Below are 22,942 nucleotides of genomic sequence, written 5' to 3'. Positions count from 1 at the left end.
TGCTGCTGTCTGTGCTTATTTTCTACTTACTGTCAGCTTTTTACCTATCCCTTTCCTTCTCCTACGGCCCGCAGGTGCGTGGGGGGAGGGGTGTTCTTTCTGTGTACCTCACTTATATAAATCTACGTATTTGTGAGGTCCGTCACATACTGCGGTGTGCTCCTCAGTACCATATTGTGGGCTGTTTGGGTTCCATACTTGGGAGTGCGTGGGTGTTATACGCCTTACCTCGTTTCGGTGAGACACTTTTTTTGCAAAAAAGTTTGTGTCATGTCTGATGAGGGGAATGAGCGCTCCGAGGCTCCTGTGTTGTTTTCCTGCCGACGCTGTTCGGCAGGGGTTGACGGGGCAGAATTGTCTGAGGACGGTCTGTGCGGGCGGTGCCAGTTGGTACCTGGACCCTCTAAACCCCCGGTGGCGCAGGATCCTCCGTGGGCAATGTTTACGCAAGTGCTGGCGTCAATCGCGGACCGACTTGCGGTCCCGACTGCGGCCCCTTCTAGGGCGTTGCCCCAGCCTACCATGCCCCGTCCCCCGGGTGTGACTCGTCTGGTGCAGTCTCCTCCCGGGTCTCAGACTGTGGGTCCTTATGCGGGTTTGCCGGTATACGTGCAAACCCCCACGGTGCCGCAGCAGTCGATGGTACCTTTTCAGGGGTATCCTCAGGCAGTACCCCCGCCTTGGGTGGACGTCCTCTCCAGCTCTGTTCAGAGTCTGGCGGCTTCGTCATCGTCTTTTCAACATATGTTGCACAGTGATTTGCCCCCACGGGCGTCCAAGCGTTCCGTTCCGGCTTCACTGGCGGCTCAGTTCACGGACACGGACGTGTCTTCGGATGACGGGGAGATCCATGAAGACTCTGACTCGGATGCCGGGGCCCAGGAGATGGAGGCTAAGTCTTCCATTAATGTGCCAGCATTGATTAGGGCGGTGCGGGCCATCCTTCACATTGAGGAGGATGTGCCCGCCCCCAGGTCAAAATACCCAAATTTTAAAAAGGCCAAGGTAGCTTCGACGGTTTTTCCCCTGTCCGATCAATTGACGGATCATATGGCAGGGGCCTGGCAGTTGCCCAGCAAGAGGTTCCAACAGCAGAAGCGGTTGGCTTCGAACTATCCATTTCCGGAGGCTCATTGCAGGAAGTGGGAAACTCCTCCAGCGGTGGATTCCCACGTTACCCGCTTAATTAAAAGCGCTATGCTGCCTTTGCCGTCGATCTCCTCCCTGAAGGATCCCACGGACAGGAAGGTGGAGACTTGTTTGAAGTCTATTTACTCTCTCTCGGGGGCGGTGGCCCGTCCGTCCATGGCCATCTCTTGGGTGGCTAAGGCCATCGAGAGCTGGGCCAATGCTTTGGAGGATACCTTTCCGGAAGATGCTCCGGAGATCCAGAGAGCGTTGATAGGTCAAATGAGGGATGCTGCTTCCTACATTGGGGAAGCATCGTTAGACGCAAGCCTGCTAACCTCTCGGGTGTCGGCTGCAGCTGTGTCGGCGCGTCGGTCCTTGTGGCTGAGGTCTTGGAGAGCTGACGCTGACTCCAAAAAGGGACTGGAGGCCTTACCTTTTAATGGGGAGTTGCTTTTTGGTCCAGACTTGGACAATTGTGGACACTCTGGCTAAGTCTAAATCAGCCTTCCTCCCTTCGGCTTCTGCTCCTACCAAGGTACGGAGCTCTGCTTTTCGGTCCTTTCGGGTTCAGGGCAAGGCAAAAGGTCAGTCCTTCCCGAGGCAGTCGACGACCAAGGCCGCTTCTAAGCCCAAGAAGCAGCCCTGGAGTGCCAGGCGCCCTTCTTCCAAGCAGGAAGATAAACCTTCTGCCTGATGGGACGGGCCTCCCTCTGGGGGACCCCAGAGTGGGAGGCCGACTTCTTCTATTTGCCCAGTGCTGGCACAATACCACCACGGATGCCTGGGTTCGAGAAGTGGTCTCCCAGGGGTATGCCCTGTCTTTTCTGCACGAGTCCTTCTCAGGATACGACGAAGTCTTTACAGATTCAGGAAGCTATAGAGTCCTTGCTGACAGCAGGGGTCATTGTTCCCATTCCTCAATTACAACGAGGGACGGGGTTCTATTCTTCTCTGTTTCTGGTGCGGAAACCCAATGGTTCTCATCGCCCTATCCTCAACTTGAAGTCTCTGAACAAATTCCTCAGAGTTCCCAAGTTCAGGATGGAAACGTTACGTTCCATCATTCTGGCGATGGAACCAGGGGATTACATGGTGTCCCTGGATATCCAGGACGCCTACCTCCATGTTCTGATAGCACCTTCGCACCAGCGGTATCTGAGGTTCGCTATCCTTCAACACCATTACCAGTTCCGGGCGCTACCCTTTGGTCTCTCCACGGCACCGAGGGTGTTCATGAAGATTATGGCGGTCATGGCCGCACATCTTCGGAACCAGAATGTACGGCTACTACCGTATCTGGACGACCTCCTGTTGCTGGCGAGTTCCCCGGAGGTACTGCTTCATCATCTCCACTTGACGGTCGCTTGCCTGCAAGCGCACGGGTGGCTGATAAATTGGAAAAAGTCCTCCCTGATTCCATCTCAGCGGATGGTTCATTTGGGAGCCCTGCTGGATTCTCGGCAGCAAAGGATCTTCCTGACCCCGGAGAAGGTCTCCTCCCTGCAGCTGAGGATACACAGTTGCCTGAGCAGTTGCCGCCTGTCGGTCCATTCGGCTATGAGGGTTTTGGGCTCCATGGTGTCAACATTCGACATGGTGGAATTTGTCCAGTTCCATTCCCGGCCTCTGCAGGGGCTGATTCTATCGGAATGGAACGGGTTACCTCCCCGGATCCGCTCTCAGTTGCTGGTGTTGTCCCCGGAGGTTCGGCAGTCTTTGGCTTGGTGGCTTCAGACAGCTCATCTGGTCGAGGGGCGTCCCTTTTGGATCCTGGACTGGGTCCTGCTCACGACGGATGCCAGTCTTCGGGGTTGGGGGGCAGTGACCGGCTCGTTGTCACTTCAGGGTCGTTGGTCTGCGGAAGAAGCTCTTCTTCCCATCAACATTCTGGAACTGTGGGCGGTTTATCGGGCCCTGCAGTCGTCCGGTCCCGCTCTTTACGGACGGCCGGTTCAGGTGCAGTCCGACAACGCCACCACGGTGGCGTATATCAACCACCAAGGAGGAACTCGAAGTCGGGCAGCAATGTCGGAGGTGTCTCGCATCCTTGCTTGGGCGGAGTGTCACATTCCAGCGATCTCGGCAGTCTTCATTCCCGGAGTCCTCAATTGGGAGGCGGACTTCCTCAGCCGTCACGATGTGCATCCCGGGGAATGGTCGCTTCACCCAGAGGTGTTTCAGCTACTCGTGGACAGGTGGGGGCTGCCGGAGCTGGACTTGATGGCCTCCCGTCACAATCACAAGTTGCCCGTTTATGGGTCAAGGACAAGAGACGCAGGCGCCAGTCTGGTAGACGCGCTGTCGGTGAAATGGACATTTCACGTGGCGTATCTGTTTCCTCCGATATCCTTACTTCCTTGGGTTCTGCGGAAATTCAAGCAGGACGGCGGCACGCTCGTGCTGGTTGCTCCGGCGTGGCCCAGACGTCCTTGGTACTCCGATCTGAGGTGTCTCTCCATCGACGCTCCGTACCTTCTTCCTCAGCGTCGGGACCTGTTGTCTCAAGGGCCCTGCCTTTACCCGGATCTGGGTCGGCTGTCTTTGACGGCGTGGCTCTTGAGACAGCCGTCTTGAGGTCTAGGGGTTTCTCCAGTTCAGTCATTGGTACCATGCTTAGGGCACGCAAGCCTGCCTCCGCACGGATTTACCACAGGGTGTGGCGCACTTACTTTCAGTGGTGTGAATCCAGAAACTATGATCCTCAGGTGTTCCGGGTTTCCAGAATCTTGGAGTTCCTTCAATCAGGTTTGGACCTCGGCTTACGCCTGGCCTCTCTGAAGGTTCATGTGTCTGCATTGTCCGTGTGGTTTCAGTGACGGATTGCTACACTACCGGATGTTCACACCTTTTTCCAGGGTGTTCTCAGGATACAGCCTCCCTTCGTGCCTCCTGTGGCTCCTTGGGACTTGGCGGTGGTGCTACGGGTCTTGCAGAGTCATCTTTTTGAGCCTCTTGAGGCGGTGGACCTCAAGTGGCTGACGTTCAAGACCGTTTTTCTCCTTGCAATTGCTTCTGCCAGGAGGGTGTCAGAGTTGGGGGCGCTTTCCTGTCGCCCTCCTTTTCTGATTTTTCATCAGGACAGAGCGGTGCTCCGCACTCGTCCTGAGTTTTTGCCCAAAGTGGTCTCGAAGTTCCACATTAATCAGGAACTTGTTGTGCCAGCTTTTCAGTCGCCTGATCTTTCAGCTGGTGAGGCTTCCTTAGATGTAGTCCGGGCACTTAGAATCTATGTGGATCGGACTGCTTCGGTTAGGAAGTCGGATTCTTTGTTTGTCCTCTTCGGTTTTCACAAGAGGGGTTGGCCTGCCAACAAGCAAACGTTAGCCCGTTGGCTTCGTTCCGTTATTTGTGAGGCTTATGCACAGGAGGGTTTACCTGTGCCAGCCTCTGTTAAGACTCATTCCACTCGTTCTGTGGGTCCCTCTTGGGCTGCTAGACGTGGCGCCTCCGCTGTTCAGCTGTGTAAGGCGGCCACTTGGTCTTCAATTCAAACGTTTTTGAGGTTCTATGCGTTTGACACCTTCGCCTCTCAGGATGCATCCTTCGGGCGCCGGGTACTCCTTTCAGCACAGGAGCGTCCCTGCCCTTAGTTGAACTGCTTTGGGACATCCCCAAGGTCAACCCTGTGGACCCCCTATGGACCCTGAAGTAGAAAACAAGAGATATGGTAAGAACTTACCTTTGTTATCTCTGTTTCTACGAAGTCCATAGGGTCCACAGGGCGCCCGCCCTGACGCACCTGGCTTCAAATGGGCTGTGTGGCTGGTCACCGGTTTTCCGTCTCCCATTTCTGTGAGTATGGTTTCTTGTGTGTTCCAGTCTTCCTTCTCTCTGTTTAGTCTCCTCCTCCAGCCTTAATCTGCTTACCAACTGAGGTGCCTGTGGCCGGGGCGGGGTATAGAGGAGGACGGACCCAAGTGCATCCTGGGAGCAGCAAAGCTTTAATTGCGTGGTGCCCATGGATCCAGATCCAGCTATACCCAAGGTCAACCCTGTGGACCCTATGGACTTCGTGGAAACAGAGATAACAAAGGTAAGTTCTTACCATATCTCTTGTTATAAACATTGTTGCCACGGATCTTCATAAAAGAATTGCTGTTTGAGCTGATACGGATACAAACTTATCCTCTAGGAGGATTTAATATACCCAATACTGGTGCTTTCAGATGAATGGACTTTTAAGTTACACCCATATGAGATTGGAGCACACAGCTGGTGCTCCGTTATAAGTCTTCTACATGCATGTCTTACAGTTTTATGTTAAGATCATTACGATTTTTGTATTTGACAATATTGACCAATATTTTAATACGTATATCACATGGTGCTCTGCTAGAAGTCATTCTTATATGTACATGTTTTACAGTTTCATGCCCAGATCACAGCAGAGTTTGCAATAATTTATGGTCTATATTTTATTGTACCCAATACAGGTGTTTTCAATAAATTTTATATGATTAAACACAGTGTGTCTCTTGGGTCCGGTTAGACTTATATGCGCTGTCCTTGCATTCTATATTGCAATTTATTCCTTCATTGGAATTAGGGTATTGGAGGACCCCTAGGGCAGCTGCTGGTCACGATCCTATTGTAGAGAGTTGGGCGCCCTGTATTCTCTAATCTCTTCCACAAACACTGTCCCTCTATCCTGTGCCCTCTGGAATGCCAGATCTGTCTGCAATAAACTGGTTCCCACCAATGACCTTTTCATCTCCAACAACTTGCATCTCTTAGCCATTACTTAACCCTGGATTTCACCCTCTGACACCACTTTCCATGCAGCTCTGTCCTCTGGGGGCCTCACCTTCTCGCGCACCTCTCGGCCCGGGGTTCGCCATGGTTTTGGGGGTCCTTCTATCCTCTGGTTACTCCTACCAACTACTACCCTCTGAACTATCCCTTACATTTTCTACATTTGAAGTTCATGCTACAGTATACGTCTCTTGCAACGAGTACACCTGTAAACTGACTACAATGCCACTTTCTTTGAGCCATTCCTGGATCTCTTTGGTAGTTTTATTTTCTTTTTTCATGTTAGCAGTTATCTTGCTCATATTTTTGTTGATAGTTACTGGCATGTTGTCCAACCCAAACTCCTGTATGGAGAGAGAAGATATTTGGGATTATTTAATTTTTTTACAGATTACATAAAGTGCAAGATAAATCATAAACATAATAAAACATCCAAGAAGAGCCCTACTGTACTTGCACATGGGAATTCATTGGTGTTATATACAATAACTAACTAAAAGCTACTATAATACATAATGCAGTGGTGCTCATGGGAACACAGATACTATGGGAGCATACAGCAGGGTTCTCGTAGCAGACTACACTCAAGCACGGCAATGGCCATCGCCTGGGACCAGTGGCCTCGAGGTAACCCGCTCCTATGGAGCTAGCGATGGCATACATTTCAAGTAAGCATCGGCAATGCTGCTTGTGCGTTTTAGTACATGGCAAAACAAAGGCTAGGGGCAGAATACAGGAGGCAGCAGACTTAAAGATCTAGTGTGAAGAAACTGTAGAAAAGAGCTGAAACAGGTAGAGTCAGCAGATACAGTATTCAAACAGCAAATCAGGAGGAGTATTCTCAAAGGTTCGAAATGATCCAAGCAGCAATTCTGCACATGAAGCCAGGGCCGGATTAACAATGGGGCTAATGGAGCTACAACTCCAGGCCCTCTATCAGAATGGGCCCGCAGCAGCATCTGCTGTGTGTGCTGCTGTAGACGGGATTATTTTTTTCCTTCTACAGCAGCCTGCCAATGCCCCAACCTCCCCTCCCTTGGCCATGCGCCCCCCATTGTCCCCGGCCGCGAGGATCAAAAGCATAGCTCAGTGAAACCTGATGGTTGCGCAGTGGAAGGATAGGCTTCACTAGCCTTCCCAGCACCGCTAATGCACGTCGCACAGTGACTTGGCGACGCCTATGCGCCTCGCGACGTCACTGCGTGTGACGTCACATAGATGTCGCCCACTATCACCGCGCCCTGAAGCAGCCCAGCTATGTCCACCAGTTGCCCAGCGTAGGCTCACCTCAGCATACACAGCAGTTCCGTGGAGGCATCCTATCAGCAGCAGCACCAGCAGGGTGTCTGATCCTCCGAGAGCTGACTGAGGTAAGGTGCTTGTCAGTCATGCTGGCTTGGCTGCTGCTGCTGTTGATAGTATAGTACAGTAGAAATAGTATGTATAATGCAGAGCAGACTGAGTTCAGAGTTTAATAATTATACACACACACACACATATATATATATATATATATATAGTGTTCACTGTAGCTGCGGCGCGAGGCAGGGCGCCGGAGCTAAAGAGGGCACGTCCGAGAAGGGGGCGTGGCCATCGAAAAGGGGGCGTGTCTATAAGACGCATCCCCTTTTCGTCACTTTTGGGGGCGTGCCCGGCACTTACGGACACGCCGGGCAGCCCCCAAGCCCTGCAGACAGGGAGAATAGATGCCGGGCGCATGCGCCCGGCGAATATTCTCCGGCGGTGACCGGGTCACCGCACATTTCTTCACCCGCGGGACACTGCGACCCGCGGGTGAAGACAGTTCCCGCAGGCTGTTAGGGCAGGGCGCTTATTGCCCTCCTTCTGGAGGGCATGGCGCTTTTTGCCTTCCAAAAAGAGGGCAGGGCGCCGCGCCCCACTAAAACAGCCTAGCGGGAACGCTATATATATATATATATATATTTATATATATATATATATATATATATATATAATAGAGATATAGAGATAGATATATATATATATATATATATATATATATATACACACATCTTTTGAGCATACTCTAAATATTTATGGTGTGTGTGTATGTATATATATACAGACAGTATATATACTGTAATACATACTGTGTGTGATATATATAGATTTATTTTTTGTAGAAGGATATATATAGATTGCGTAAAATAGATCTCTGAGTACAGAAAATCTCACACCAGTCAATAATTTATAAATCCCGATGCCACGCAGCTTCCTCCAATATGCCTGTACCAAGGACAACACAGTTCACTATATGCAAAAAACACAGAAGAGCGCACGTGTGAGTAAATTTATAAACAGATATTTACTGTATAAAGACAGCTCACATACATCGGAGATAGTAGTAACACGTGGTGACGTCCTTTACCAGTCCCGCTGTTAGATGTCCTGCTGGAGGTGCTCTGGCAGTGTAGGGGTGAAGCTGCAATGAGAGTCGTGCTGACAGTCATGGAGACGCCGGCGTGGATGGGTGGCTGAGACCGGTTTACTACTATCTCCGATGTACAGTCAGGTCCATAAATATTGGGACATTGACAGAATTTTCATATTTTGGCCTCTATTCACCACCACAATGGCTTTGAAATGAAACAAACAAGATGTGCTTTAACTGCAGACTTTCAGATTTAATTTGAAGGTAATTACATCCAAATCAGATGCTACATAATTGTATATATGTAGTATATCTCTATATATGTATGCATAGCTATACATAATATATATATATATATATATATATATATATATATATATATATATATATATATATATATATATATATATACAGTACAAGTGGTTCCAGAGCTCTCTCCTCAGCAATCTCACCACAGGGAGGGAAAAGCCTGAGGGTTTCCAGAAGTTGGACAAATAAGGAATTATTGAGATTGTTCTTGCTGTTGAATAAGTGTTGAATTCCACTATATAAATGTACACCCCCATCTACACAGAGGGTGATTACCTTTGGTGATGGTTACATCATTTACTTATTTAATGCACTAGGAGGCGCCCTTTTCTCCACCCTTTTGTTTTACAGATATTGACGCTGCTTGAGCATATGGGAGTAGGAGCAGCCACCCTATACGTCTGGGGAGTGCGTCTTTTGATGAACTGATATTGAAATTGCATTGGGATTTCATTAACCTTTTCAGGACTTAGCGCCGTGTACTACCATTTTCTGAATATATATATAATGTTTATAAATAAGTATCTATATATAATATATGTGTATATATTATAAATTGAGAGAGAGAGAGCATGTTTGATTTTTTGATGTCTGAAAGGGTTGGGTATGGGATGCCGGCGGTCAAAATCCAGACGCCGGCATCCTGATAGGGTTAGGGTACTGTGATGCCTAGTGCCTAAACCTATCTCACCCCTCTTATGACCTAACCCTCCCCTTAGTGTCTAACCATAACGCTAATCCCCCCCCCCATTGGTTACCACCATACTCAGATGGCATAAACCACTCTTTGATTTTCAGGTACAGTATGTTTCTGTTAAATCATTTTATTAATAAACCATAGTTTGTGTTTTTTTTGTATAGAACATGTGTGTGCTTCATATAAGCAAAGAGGGGAGGGAGATTGAGATGGTTGAATGTAGGTGGGTAGCTATGCCCTCCATAGCTAGCCACACCCCACAGACCACACCCCCACATCAGTAAGCACACCCCTTGTGGCACAACACAATAGGCCCTTCATAAATTTCAGCTCCAGGCCAATGAGGACCTTAATCTGGCACTGCACGAAGCAAAGATTCAGAGTGGTTTACTGGCTGCATCTGAGCTGCCTTTTTATCCTTTTTATGCCTTTTAGAAGATCACCTTTTTAATGCTGGCTACATCTGTACCTCACTTTCCCATCCCCCACCTACAGTATACCCCCCTAAAAAAAAAAACTATATACCCTCTGGGTGCTGGTTGTTCCCCAGGGCTGCCATCAGAAATTGTGGGGCCCGGGACTGTAAAAATAGACGGGCCCCTCACGCACACCTTCTGTCTCTCCAGCCCTGCGCAGTCTCCTTAGCCTATCCAGTCCCCTTCTATCTCTCCAGTCCTGCTTTGTCTCATCTCCAGCCCTAGCCTCCCCTCATCCCCATCACACTTACCTTCTACTGTTGTGGCTGATCCTCACCCGTTCTTACTGCCCTCCTGCCCCTACCGCAGGGCCAGCGCAAGGCAATAAAGTTTCTTTTGTCTGAAAGCCGGCACGTGTGACGTCACGCCGCACCGTTGAAAAAGAGATGATCCGCAGCGCGGCGTGATGTCACGGACGCCGTCTCTCAAACTAGAAAACTTTATTGCTCTGCGCCACACCGGCGGTAGGAGTGGTGAGTGGTAGGTTCTAGTTACTATCGGCGTGTGGTGGGAGCAGGCATTGTCCCCCCTCTCACTGTAATACAAGGCGGTAGAAGCGGGCTGTAAAACAGGTAGGTGGTAGGAGCGGGCCCCCCCCCCACACACACAATGTCCCCGTGTGTGCGGGCTCGGGACTCCAGTCGCGGCAGTCCTCCCCTGATGGCGGCCCTGTTGTTCCCATACACTAACTTGATTCTCTCCATTTATTCGTCTCGCCCTAGACAACAGAATTGTTCTGTTCATCGCACAATGTACACTGTTTTGTCTATGTTCTAATAGGCTCACAACTTTTTGTACTTTAACCCTGTACCCTCGATAAAAAATGATTTAAAAAAAAAACAAAAACATCCTGCTCCCTATTGTGTCTTTCACTTTAACCCTCCTGCTTCCAACTCCAATGCTTCACTATATATATCTCTACCCCTCTTTAGCGTTACAGGCTGGTCTTTCCTCATGAAACCTTTTTGGTGACCCCCAATAGTCTGTAGAAGATCCATTGCGTAGCCCTGCACTGTAGTGGTCTTTGGTACCTTGCATTTGATCACACATTTGTGCAAATTAGGTTTGCTTTGTATTATGAGCTCTGTTGCTTAATAACGAGTGACTGCATCGGACCACCCTAGATTGCTAAGCGGACTTAAAAGCCTGCCTGCACTCCCGCTGACGAGCAGTCGAGAGCACATCTGCATAAGACTCCTATCAGTGAGTACACAATATAAAGCACCTATTTCTCACTGTATCTTCAACATAAGTGGATCAAGTCCAATACACTGCATCGCATACTGAAGGTTTTTAATTGTCATCTGGGGTCAACATGCTTATCTAAGCGCTTACTGAAGAACAGGTACAAAACCACATGTTAGTAATTGGTTATATCTTTTTGAGCCATCTATTTAAGAAAGGATTCTGGGGACTAATATAGAGCTTGATTAGATCACAGCACTGGATTGTATCATGTTTTATATTTATATTTGTTTGATGTTTGTTACTTTATTTTAATAAATATATTGTTTTTATAATTGTGTGGTTTAAACCAGCGCTCCACATCCATCTATGTTCTGTTGCCTAATATGTCATTATTACCACCTACTGTTTAAAAACACGGTGTTTCACTTGCTATTGGCCCCAAAGTTAATTGACGTAATTTAGTAAAATTTGACACAGATCCACCTTGTGTCTGTGTGTTACATGCCGATAAGAAACGTAACATAGTTGAACAACGCGTATTTACTGTCCTGACGTGCTGAATAACTGAGTAGATAAAGGTTCATATCGGCAAGTAACACACAGACACGATGAATGTGGATGTCTCAGTACACAACACCACTGACAGAAGCAGGAATACCTAGTGACTAGCAGTGGTGGCTCCAGAGGTGAGGCTGCAGCACAGTCCAAAATTCAAATATGGAAACCACACCAACTGCCATCCTCACTGTCATCCTCACTGGCAGTTGGTGTGGCTCCCCTATTTAGGTAGGTATCATTCCCTAATTTTTATACCATATTTCACTCCATGTGATATTTATTATTTCTGTGTTCTTTTGGTCTATACACTATTATAATCCTGTAATTGTTTTGGAAGAGTTCCCTGTTATTTTATACCATTATGTGAGTAGTTTCCACACTCCGCCGGTGACCTATCGCCGCACGGTGTAAAGTTTCTCGGCACCCTAGGCAAGACTTCAGCCTACTGAACTGCATCCCCCACACACCCCAATAATAACTTTCCAAGCCCTCAGGTGAAAGTGAGGAAGTGGCTTATTTGAAGTTCTATTTTTAGGTAAAATAACTACAATGTCTTTCTGACACATTCTTAATATTGTGATAGGCAGACTCTGTGGTGTCCCCCAGATCCCGGTGCCCTACGCAGCTGCCTAATGGAAGAGCTAACCCTGCTTACAGTTTAAGCACAGTTTACCAGCGATTTGAAGGAACAGCTTCAGGCCTTACAAGGTGTAGAAGATGCTCAAGTTAGGACAATACAGACCATAACTGATAAAATGGACAATCTCGTAAATTGTCATCACAGAATTAATCTGCTTTATATCTGCATCAGAGCCTATTAAAGGACCTTACTCATGGACTTCCTCAGTAAATCTTTCAACCAATTTCTGTCTCATATTGAACATGTTTTATCGTCAGGGTCGGAAGCCTCGTCCAGTTATTGCTGAATTTTTTTTATTTTCAAACTAAAGAATACATTCATTTATCCTACCATAGGACACCCTCCTTAGTTGTTGATGGCCACAAGACCTTGAATTATGAGGACATGTAGGCCATGGTCTCACAAAAGTGTGAGGGAGTTCTCCGGGTTATGTGGATTTCTTCATTAAAATAACATTTGTTTTGTCCTTTTTTATTCAGCTTGTTCTCCAAGTTATGGAACAGGGCAAATCCACCTTTTTCCTGTTTTGGGTCGTAGGTCACCATCTCGTTCTCCAAATCCTACATGTATTCTAGATCATACTACTATACTAGGATTTATTAATCTATGTTCTTGCAGGGTTATACATGTGTGTGTTTTTTTTCTTTAAAGTGGTGAAGGGCTCCTCTCGGCTGACAGGGAGGCTCTCTATTGTTATCTACTTTTATTTCATAATGTATACGTTTAGTCTTCCTTTTCCTTATGGGTTCCCAGATTAAGTACTTATTTACTACTCATCTCTTATTGAGGTTTAAGTTTATTGTTTAGTTTTTTAACTATGGCATGTGTTGCCTTTTCCCAGCAATACCCACCTGATTGTTCTTTTGGTAGGATTTTTTTTCAATTGTTATATGAAGCACTGTTCATATATTATATTTTAGATAACATTAGGCATTCATTTTGTATCTTGTGCCTTTACATTAGTGTTAACTGATTATGACTGTCATATGAATGGTATTGTACCCTCTTCTGATGATTTGGGAAGTGATTGGATTGTTTTTCCTTGAATTTTATCCTTCCTGATGTCCCAAGGAGGTTAGCCATACTGTCAGAGAGTCCTACCTAACCCCTGACCTTATTCCTGTTTGATTAAACATGTTGGGCTAAATATTTAGATGATAATCCAAAACAGTGTTCCCAGCGTTGGTTCTCAAGACACATTAACAGTCCATGTTTTAATGATAGCCATACTTGAGCACAGGTGACTTAATTACTACCTCGGTTATTTTTATTTAACCATCTGTGCTTTAGCATGGATATCATTGAATCCTAGCCTGTTAAGCAGCATACACACTTAACGATATCGTTAAGTGTTTCCCCTGAACTGCCATGCTCAACGTCGTTAACGACATTGAGCATACACACTGAACGATATCGTGAACTATGTCATTCAGTGACTGCACCCTCCCTCATCCCCGTACTTGCAGAACCTGACGATATTGTAGGGTTGCCGTGCAAGTACGGGCGATGACAAACATTGTTAACGATCTGCGGGAGCGCGCATCGTTAACGATGTCTTGCAAACACACTGGACGATATTGAACCCGATGAATGATAACAATATCGTTCATATCGTCCAACTTATCGTCTAGTGTGTATGCAGCATTAGTGTGCCTTGAGTATTGAGGTTGGGAAATACTGGTCTAAAACATTGGAATTCCCCAATCCTTTTTTGGGAGGTGTCAATGGCAGTTATGCATGGTCACATTGTTGTTTAGGTTTTCAAGCAATGGAAGGAAACATCCCTCTGAGCTTCACTGACCTTAACTTTTTCGACTTACTCTTTTGAACTGGCTGATGGCAAATTACTAATTTATAAATGAACATGCCATTTGCTTAAACATTTCCTTTTGACTCAGACTTGTAATAATGTGGTATTTAACAAACACAAATACTATAGCTAGGGTAACAAAGCAAAATACTTGTTAGCACACATGACAAAACTGTGGTGCACATGCCACCATGTAGTGGCCTTTAGGCGTCCTGAAATTCCTCCACTGACTAGCTCTAGCTCTAGTAATGCTTTACATAAGCTATTCTAGTTACTTTACCAAACTTTACAATGTGCCTGTAGGCACTGAACTTAAATCTCTGCTTCTTCAGGAGGCCAATCTCCCAGTCTGTTGCACATGAAAAGGAGCTCTTGGAGGGGGATGTGAATGAAACGGAACTAAAGTTTACTGTAACTCACCCACCAATAAGTCCCATAGTCCAGAAAGTTTCTCTGGAGGATATTCGACTCCTCCAGCTTAACTTAATGTCCAGTCTTCTAGAGTTATATTGGACCATTCAGCAAGTTTCCCCTTAATTTCTGGCTTTCAATGAATCGCATGCTATTTTGATTCCTGAAACTAACAAAGACCTCCAGTTTATGAACTCTTAACATCCGATCACGCTGCTTAACCTTGATTTTAAAATTATCTCTAAAATTATAGCTACCAGACTTCAACATATGTTGCCTCAGTTGCTTAACGACCATCAGTTCGGTTATGTGCAGAGTCCCCATTCTGTTCGTGGAATTTGTACTGCCTTTGCAGTGATGGTGGTGTCCTCTCGTATGCGGCAGATGGAGTCTATGCTTAGCTTTGATATGAGTAAGGCCTTTTACCTATTTAATATCTCCTGTACACTGCACATGAACTTAGAGTTAGTCCATGACTCTTTCATTAGATATTTCTACTCTTAACATTCTACTTATCTTCTTGTGAATGGTCCACGAGGTGATGACGTCTACTGAATCGACTGATTTACCAGGGCTGCCAGCTTTCACCGTTACTATTCAATTTAGGTTAGATCCTCCACTTCGGTTACTCCAATAAAGCTCCTTCTTTAGAGGCATTTCTATTGGTTACCAAGAGGTAACCTTGTTTATATAAGAACAATTGTTTTATCTATTTCATATGGAATGGATTTATACCTTTTTAAAATTGTTTTATGTTTGAGAAAGCTATTCTTTCTACTGATTTGTTGCATTTACATATGCTTCATCCAGTAGTTTTATCCGCTCTTATGCAGTGTGTCATGCTTTTCAATGGACTTTGTTCTGATGTAAGTTTTGCGGTGCTACAATAAAAAAAATATATAAAAAAAAACTTATATGGATTAAGTATTATTGTAACCAACAAAGTATACATGGGGACAGTTGTATGTTCTGAAGTTCTGCAGTTAAGCAAATACAGATGTGTTCTCATACACCTAGCATCTATACGCCACTCGGTGTGTGATGCCTGGCTTGACTGAGCTGCTCCGAGGGGTGTAGCGTACTGTCTTTAAACACAGCAAAACACCTCTCACAGTGTACTTAAATTGATGGGCTACGACTTTAACCGCACAGCAATTTTTTACACTCCTACAAAGGAGCACATCGCCACTTGACGTGAGAAAACCTGTGGATGCTGCATTGTACCACTTTGTATACAGATTCAGACTACAAATGTCACTTGCTCTTATTGATTAACAAAGTTTTAAATCATAAACTACAGTAGCAAAACCTTAATATTCAAGGGGAATCGGTATGAAATCCCGACACTGGAAGCCCGCATGGTGCAGAATCCCGACAGCGGTAGGTAAGTACCCTAACCTCCCCCTTCCCCCTCCCCCTAACCCTCCTTTGGTGGTGCCTAACCCTCACCTCCCCCCGGTGGTGCTTAACCGTAACCCCCCCCCTTCCTGCATCCTAACCTTAACCCTCCCGGGGGGGTGCCTAACCCTAACCTCCCCCCAGTGGTGCCTAACCCTACTATCCCACCTGGGGTGGCTAAACCTAACACCCCCTTCCCTGGGAACAGAGCAGTTACTTACCCGTCCGAACTATCAGGATTCCAGCGCTTCAAGATGCCGACGTCCGTATCCTGTTCACCTTCGGGATATCAGCGTCTGCATTTTGCCGGGTGGTAGTATATCGATGCCCTGCATTCCATCCGCAGGCAATATGACTGCATCCCATACAAGGAGATGCATAAAGTTACTTGTTCCTACAGTAAAAAGCAGGAGTAACTTGCACACTTTTCTTCACAGATATTTGTACGGCTTCCAACTCTGATTAATACAATACATACATTTAATTTCCGCATAGTTACAGTAGATACATAGACACAAGTAATTAAGTCTATAGAATTATTTTGCGCTACAGGATACTAAACACTAAGGGATGGATTCAGTTAGGCAGGGTTTACCCTGCAGCTACAGTATTTGAACATTTTGCCTGATTCAATTACTAGCTGGAACCCTGAGTGTTAAAATGCAGACTCTGCATTTTAACACGCAGGGAAAACCTTAGATTCCAGCACTTTGTGCTGAATCTATGGGTTAACGCACGTTAATTAATTGAAGAGCTCCGGGCGTGAAACTCTGAGCTTTTCCCCGTGCGCTAAACCCTGCGCCCAGGGGCGGATTGGGATTGGAATGGAAAACCAGCCCAGGAAATTCCATTAGCAGCCCTAATGGGGGTGGGTCTGTTGAGGGGACAGGGTCTGTGGAGGGCCGTGGGATACTCCATCCTCATTGGGCCTGATTCTGTGATTGAGTTGAATGCAGTCACGGCCTTCCGTGCGTCTTTTGATGCACTTGTGTCTGCAACTTAATGCTAATGCTGCTGCAAAGCCCTTCCCTGGAGTACATCCGAGCGTCTGAATGTGCAAGGACTGAGACGCTCACAGCACTATGCTAGGTGCGTATTATCCATCTAAGGGCCCCATGTATTAACGATGCATAACCCCTTTAGCGCTCGCTAAAGGGTTTATGTCATCCTTTCTGTTTTTAACAAACAGCGGTAGGCTGCCAGCAGCTGAGTGGAGGACCTCGCCGACAAGGAGGACTTCGCTGGACCTTGCCGGAGGGGGTAAGTAGTTTGTATCATAGCGATACTAAACGAAAACTGCTGCTGGTGTTTAGCTTGGTTAATAAATGGGGCCCTAAGTATGGCCTCCAATATGAGCAACCACTTTCAGCAACAGAAACAAGGCACTCCAATACCACACCCATCAGTACTTCCGCGTCTGATTAGCCAATCCCCTGTAACCACAAAGGAACTCTAAACACATTTCTGATGCACTTCTTTGTGTGTGTCTGAATCTGTACTGCGCACCCAGTACAAACACCATCGGGATGTATGAGCGGTGCAACTCAGACAAAAAACACTACTCCACTGCGTCCAACACATACGTGTGTGTGTACATATGTGTGTGTGTATATATATATATATATATATATATATATATATATATATATATATATATATATTAGGGATGTGCAGGCTCGGATAGGTTCGAGTTTGCACGTGGAGTTCGGATTTTTCCCTCCAAAAAAACGGAACTCAGAACGAGGCAAAACGTCATCTTACATGGACGAACATCATCATTCCTGGACAAAAGACCAGGAATGATGATGATCGTCCATGTAAGATGACGTTTTGCCTCGTTCTGAGTTCCGTTTTTTTTTAGGGAAAAATCCGAACTCCACGTGCAAACTCGAACCTATCCGAGCCTGCACATCCCTAATATATATATATATATATATATATATATATATATAATATATATAAAATAAATAATATACTACTTTTCTTGGCACAGCAGCTAAGCTGTTATGTACTATATTATATTTAGTTTGATATCCCATCATAAACAGGCAGGCAGATTTTAAATATAAATATATAATGCACAGTTTAGTTTACTTACTGGCTGCCACACTTGCGTGATGCAGTCAGAATTAGCTGGGCTTGGCAGAATGGCAGCTCCTGCTCCTGTGGTCTGTGTGTGCACTGGGCCTGATTCAGACCCACTCGCAAGCGCACAGCGCTCGCAAGCGGGTCGATGGTCTCTCACTGCGCATGCGCAGCCGGCTCTGGCATGCGCGAGAGTCGGCCAGCTACAGGTCTCGCACCAAAAGGGGGCGGCTGTCAATTTTGATTGACAGCTCGCCCATTATGGAGGCGGGCAGGGGGGTGGCTACACAAACGGAGGTGTTCCCGAAGGAACGCCTGCCGTTTGTGGGAGGCACCACTGACATCACCAGTGATGTCAGTGGAGAGCTTCCTGCTATGTTAGAGCAGGAAGCTCTCTGGGGCTTGCGTCGGACGAGACCCTACCACAAGGGTCTCGTCGCAAGCCGCTCGCAAAAGCTGTGGGTGGTCACCCACAGCTTAGCGAGCGGCCTAAAGGCTGCAACAACAAAAAAAAAACGCCCTTATACAGAGCGAGCACTCTTCAAGTGCGTCCGGCTGTGAATCAGGCCCACTGTGCGGTGGCATACTGCTGCATACTCCGGAGAGTGGATGGGCTGCAGGCGGAGCCATCAGTGGTGACTGCAGCTGGACGTGTGCGCAGCAGCTCCCTCGTCGGCCATTTTTTTTGTTTATTTCAGAGAGCTGTACGATCGGAGCTGAGCTTCGATCGCAGCAGCCCGGGCAGCGGTAGCGGTGCAGGGGTGATTAAAGGGTGGCAGCCACAAAAGGGAACAAAGGGACCGGCCCAGCGGGAAATGGCCCGGGCCCAATCCGCCCTTGCCTGCTCCTATATCTGTGTGCGACTGAGTCAAAATCTGTACTCCACGTGCTACGATACAGCAGCCGCAGATTTTTTTCTCTGTTTCGTTGTGCTTTGTGTACAAATTCAGTCGCACACATGTATAAAAGTGTCACATATCAAATTAATCAATGCAGTCGCGTGGTGCGTCCTAGTCATATTGCCTTGCAACAGGCACTTTCGTGTGAAAAAGATGCACAGCGCTAGCAGAGTCCCACCGGACTTGGCTGGCAGCTCACTAGGGCTATAGGGCGCATTGAGGCTAGGTGTATGAGTACACATCTGTAAGTAAATTATAACAATTTTGGAAGTGACCTATACATTCAGTTACTCTGTAGTGTTTAACTGCAAAACCAATTAAGCTTTTTTTTTTGTTTTTGTTTTTTAAATGTGTTACAGGTACTACAGCGCCACGATTTTACAGATGTCTGGTGTAAATGATGACAGGCTGGCTATTTGGCTTTCTGCTATCACAGCATTCACAAACTTTAGTTTTACCCTTGTTGGTGTTTGGCTAGTAGAAAAAGTTGGAAGAAGGAAACTGACACTTGGAAGTCTCACAGGTATTTGGATTGCAGTGAAATTGTATGTGACTTTCCAGAATATGTTAGGGATAAAGGATTAAAGGGTCTGTATCACTAGGATTTCCTTAATAATGCAACTCACTCACCTGTTAAAGTTGCTACTGTATATCTACTTTGGCAGCTTTAAAACAACCTCAACCTCCGACCAATCCGCATTTTCTGAACCTTTTTGTTGGCAGCAAGGGCAGGTCTACCCTACACCAGGAACCCGACAGTGTACTTTTTTACATCTAGTTTTCTAATCACCATAATATTTAGCAAAAAGGAATGCGATAAATGTATGTTTTTTATTTTTTCATTATTTTGTAGAACGTTGTGTACTACAGAAATAAAAAAATTTCTTGCAACTGCCTATTTAGTAGCCGACAATGAATTGGGTAATATGTTAATGCATTGGGAGACTAAACACTATGGGGTAAATTTACTAAGAATCGTGGTTTTCCCGATTTTGTTCGTGATTATACACATACAGTTTTTTTTTCTTAAAGAAAAACCAGCCTTGGGCTCCTAAGCCAGTCCTGGTTCTAAAAATATGGGAGACAAAACGTGTATGGTTCCCCCCATATTTTATGAACCAGCACTAGGCTCTGTGAGCCAGACCTGGTTTTAAAAGTACAGGGGGGGAAATGGTGTGGACAGCCAGGGGACCCTTTCACCGGTTCAACCCGGCCATAGCATTAACACCCCAAGCTAGTTAGCCCAGGCCGGGGATCTCGGAGGTGGGGACCCCTCAATAAACGGGTCCCCCCTCTCCTAAGCAGCCTTGGTTGAAGCCCAGGGCTCCTCACTGCACCCCGGCCAGTGGGTGCAGGGGTAATAGTGTGAATAATAGATGACTACTATTGTTTTTTTACAGTGGGACTACAGGTGCCAGCATGCCTGCCTTTTGTATAAAAAAAAAAAAATTAAAAATCCACAGTACACACGCACCATAGATGGTAACATTTTATTACACACTAAACACACTCACACATACTTACCTTCTCTCCGGTGATTGATCCCCTTATCCAGTAGTAATCCAAGGGTTTCCCTAAAAAAATAAATAAATAAATAAAAAATTAAATACTCACCTATCTCTATTCCAGTGTCTGTAAATATGGCAAATTACTCCCGTAATTGCAATCTCTTAAATTTACCCCTATAAGTGGATCATTGAGTAAAACATACTTGAAGACTTTTGGGACCTACTCATGGCAGATGCCTCAGGGGAGGTCCAAGTAACCAGTGCAGGGAGAGTTATGTTGTGATTTGCATCATTATGACCTTGCTTTCATGACATAATGTTGCAAATCACGGCATCTGCACGTGGGTGCCAGCTGCTTCCCTATCAAAGTGTACTGGATCTTGAAAAGGTCCGCTGCTCTCCCAGGAGAACTTCCTGAAATTCACAACTCTAGGCCAGGTGGAAAGAGTTGTCACTACAGTGGTTTAAGATTATCAAAGCATGTGACAGTGTATGTGTGTTTATTAAAAAAAATGTGCATTCAAAGCGGTGTTACTTTTATATCTGTTTTTTTTGTTTGTTTTTTTACCGCATCCCCTATAGGCTAACAAATATATATTTTTTTTATAATCCTCCTGCCTACCTCCTTTACTTTATCGAGTTACTCACATTATGAGCTAGGAGCAACTGCCTATGTTATCTTGCTGATTGTCATAGTTATGCCCGTTTCTAGCCCTCCTCCAACAGCCATATAACACCAAAATGTAGGACACTTAAGTATCTATTTCTGAAGCCTAAACCTGTATCTGCATTGTTGATGTATTGGAAAATGTTAAAAGGTTCCGATCACAGGAGATATTAGAAAGCTTTCATGCACTAGGCAAACTAATGCTGGAGACAACCGACCATAATTCTCAAAGGGGAGTGCAGTCTAGGACAATTTATCAAGCTCTGAAAGGCTTATCTACTTTGAGCTTGTCCCTGATAGTGAATGCCATCTCAAGATGGCGTTAGCAATTTTGTCCCAATGGGTAGCTTGGGTAATGCTCTCATCACCGAAGAGGGATATTCTGATATCTCCCAGGCTCCTCCCCTACCTCCTGACATCACCACACATGCGCAATGAGGAAACCAGGTCAGAACCCATTAAACACACTGCACTGGGACAAGCTTGTATCAGAGCCAGTATCCCAGTTTTATAAATCCCCATGTTAAATATTTTTTTACAGCTGTGATATGCAGCAATAATAAATGATATGTTTCAGGTACTCACTAACGTCAATAGTACATAGACTCTTAAATCTGTCAGATTTGCTATTTGCAGTGGCATGTTGAATTTACTGTGGTCAGTTGTTCATATGGGTGTGTCAGGGTCAGGAGTTAATTTTTCCTTCCCTTGCAAATATAAATTACATTGGAACCCCCACAGAAAATAATAGTATTTATTTTTGCATAAAATAACTAAAATTGTGACCTTTTTAACATAAAGTTTAATTTTAATAATGTGTTTCACATTCTTAAAAACATATACATATGTGTCCTCCTACATCCTCAATACGCTATGCAGTGCGACATACCTGGCGTGAATGATCCACCAGGTGCCGTGTAGCTCTACTAGTGTAGGACATGTCTTTTTGCCAAAAAGTGCATGTAAGTCGCAGTGTGATGAGACTAGGATGCACCAGGTGACTGTGCTGATTAATTTGATAAGTAACACTTGTATATCTGTGTGCGGCTGAGTCTGTAGACAAAAGCTGCGGCCACTGCATCGTAGCACTTCACATGCTGATTCAGAGACTCAGCCGCTCTCAGATATACAAGTGCATATATCAGAGTAATCAGTACAGTCTCCGGGAACATCCTAATCTCATCGCACTGCAACTTAGATGCATTTCCGGCAAAAAAAAAAGCTGTGATGCCCAGTGCTAGGTGCACTGTACCTGACGTGACGAGAGTGACTATTTGGCGCGTATGCAGCAAAGATGTGCGAGGGCACCTTTGTAGGTAATACAGGATCCGGTCTATACATCGACAGTAAAAAGGTCAACAATTTCTAGATAGACACCAGATGTTAGACAGTCAGTAGGATTAGGGATAGGCACTTATCCCGATGGATAGTGTTAGGCACCAGGATGGAGAGTTAGGCACTAGAAGGGATGGCTAGGGTCAGGCTAGGGATGGCTATCGACCATCAATGTTTCAAATACATTGATGGTTGCTGGCCGATGTCAACTACTTTTGCCATCGACGGCAGAGAACCAGTGGTTCTCTGCCATTGATGGATGAGCAGGAGCCAATGTTTTTTAGTGGCGGGGTGGAGCTTAGCCCCACTCCCCTGACAGCCGCTAAAGCCCCGTCCCCATTTTTCACTGGTGCTTGGTTATGGCGTGCCTTCAGCATAGGTGACCATCAAGGGGTGCAAACCATCGATGGTTCACCATAGATGGTCACCCCTCCGATGGCTGTCCCTAGATCAGGCACCTACCCCGATGGTTAGGCACCATGAGGGAGGTTTAGGGTTAGGGATAAAATTAGGGTTAAAAAAATATATATATTGTATGTTGACCATTTTTTGTGTCGACCATTTTATTGTTGACCTTTTAACCATGTCAACCATTTGTACCTGTCTGCCTTTAGTGTGTTGACCTTATGTCCCTGTCAACCTATTGACTGTCTAACATCTGGTGTGTATCTAGACACTGTCAACCT

General features: G+C 45.9%; 1 protein-coding gene across 1 annotated transcript in view; it reads left to right on the top strand.

The window, feature by feature from the left end:
- SLC2A13 (solute carrier family 2 member 13) overlaps nt 1-22,942 on the top strand; it is a 217,530-nt gene that overhangs the window by 155,739 nt on the left and 38,849 nt on the right. The window contains exon 5 of the mRNA XM_088480190.1: nt 19,106-19,269. Within this exon, the coding sequence (XP_088336316.1) occupies nt 19,106-19,269 (164 nt within the window). The remainder of the gene's footprint in view (nt 1-19,105; nt 19,270-22,942) is intronic.

Source organism: Taudactylus pleione, unplaced genomic scaffold, assembly GCF_031769625.1.
Source record: "Taudactylus pleione unplaced genomic scaffold, aTauple2 ptg000251l, whole genome shotgun sequence".
NCBI lineage: Eukaryota > Metazoa > Chordata > Amphibia > Anura > Myobatrachidae > Taudactylus > Taudactylus pleione.
Note: the sequence above shows the minus strand (reverse complement) of the source record. Positions and strands in the feature narration are given on the sequence as shown.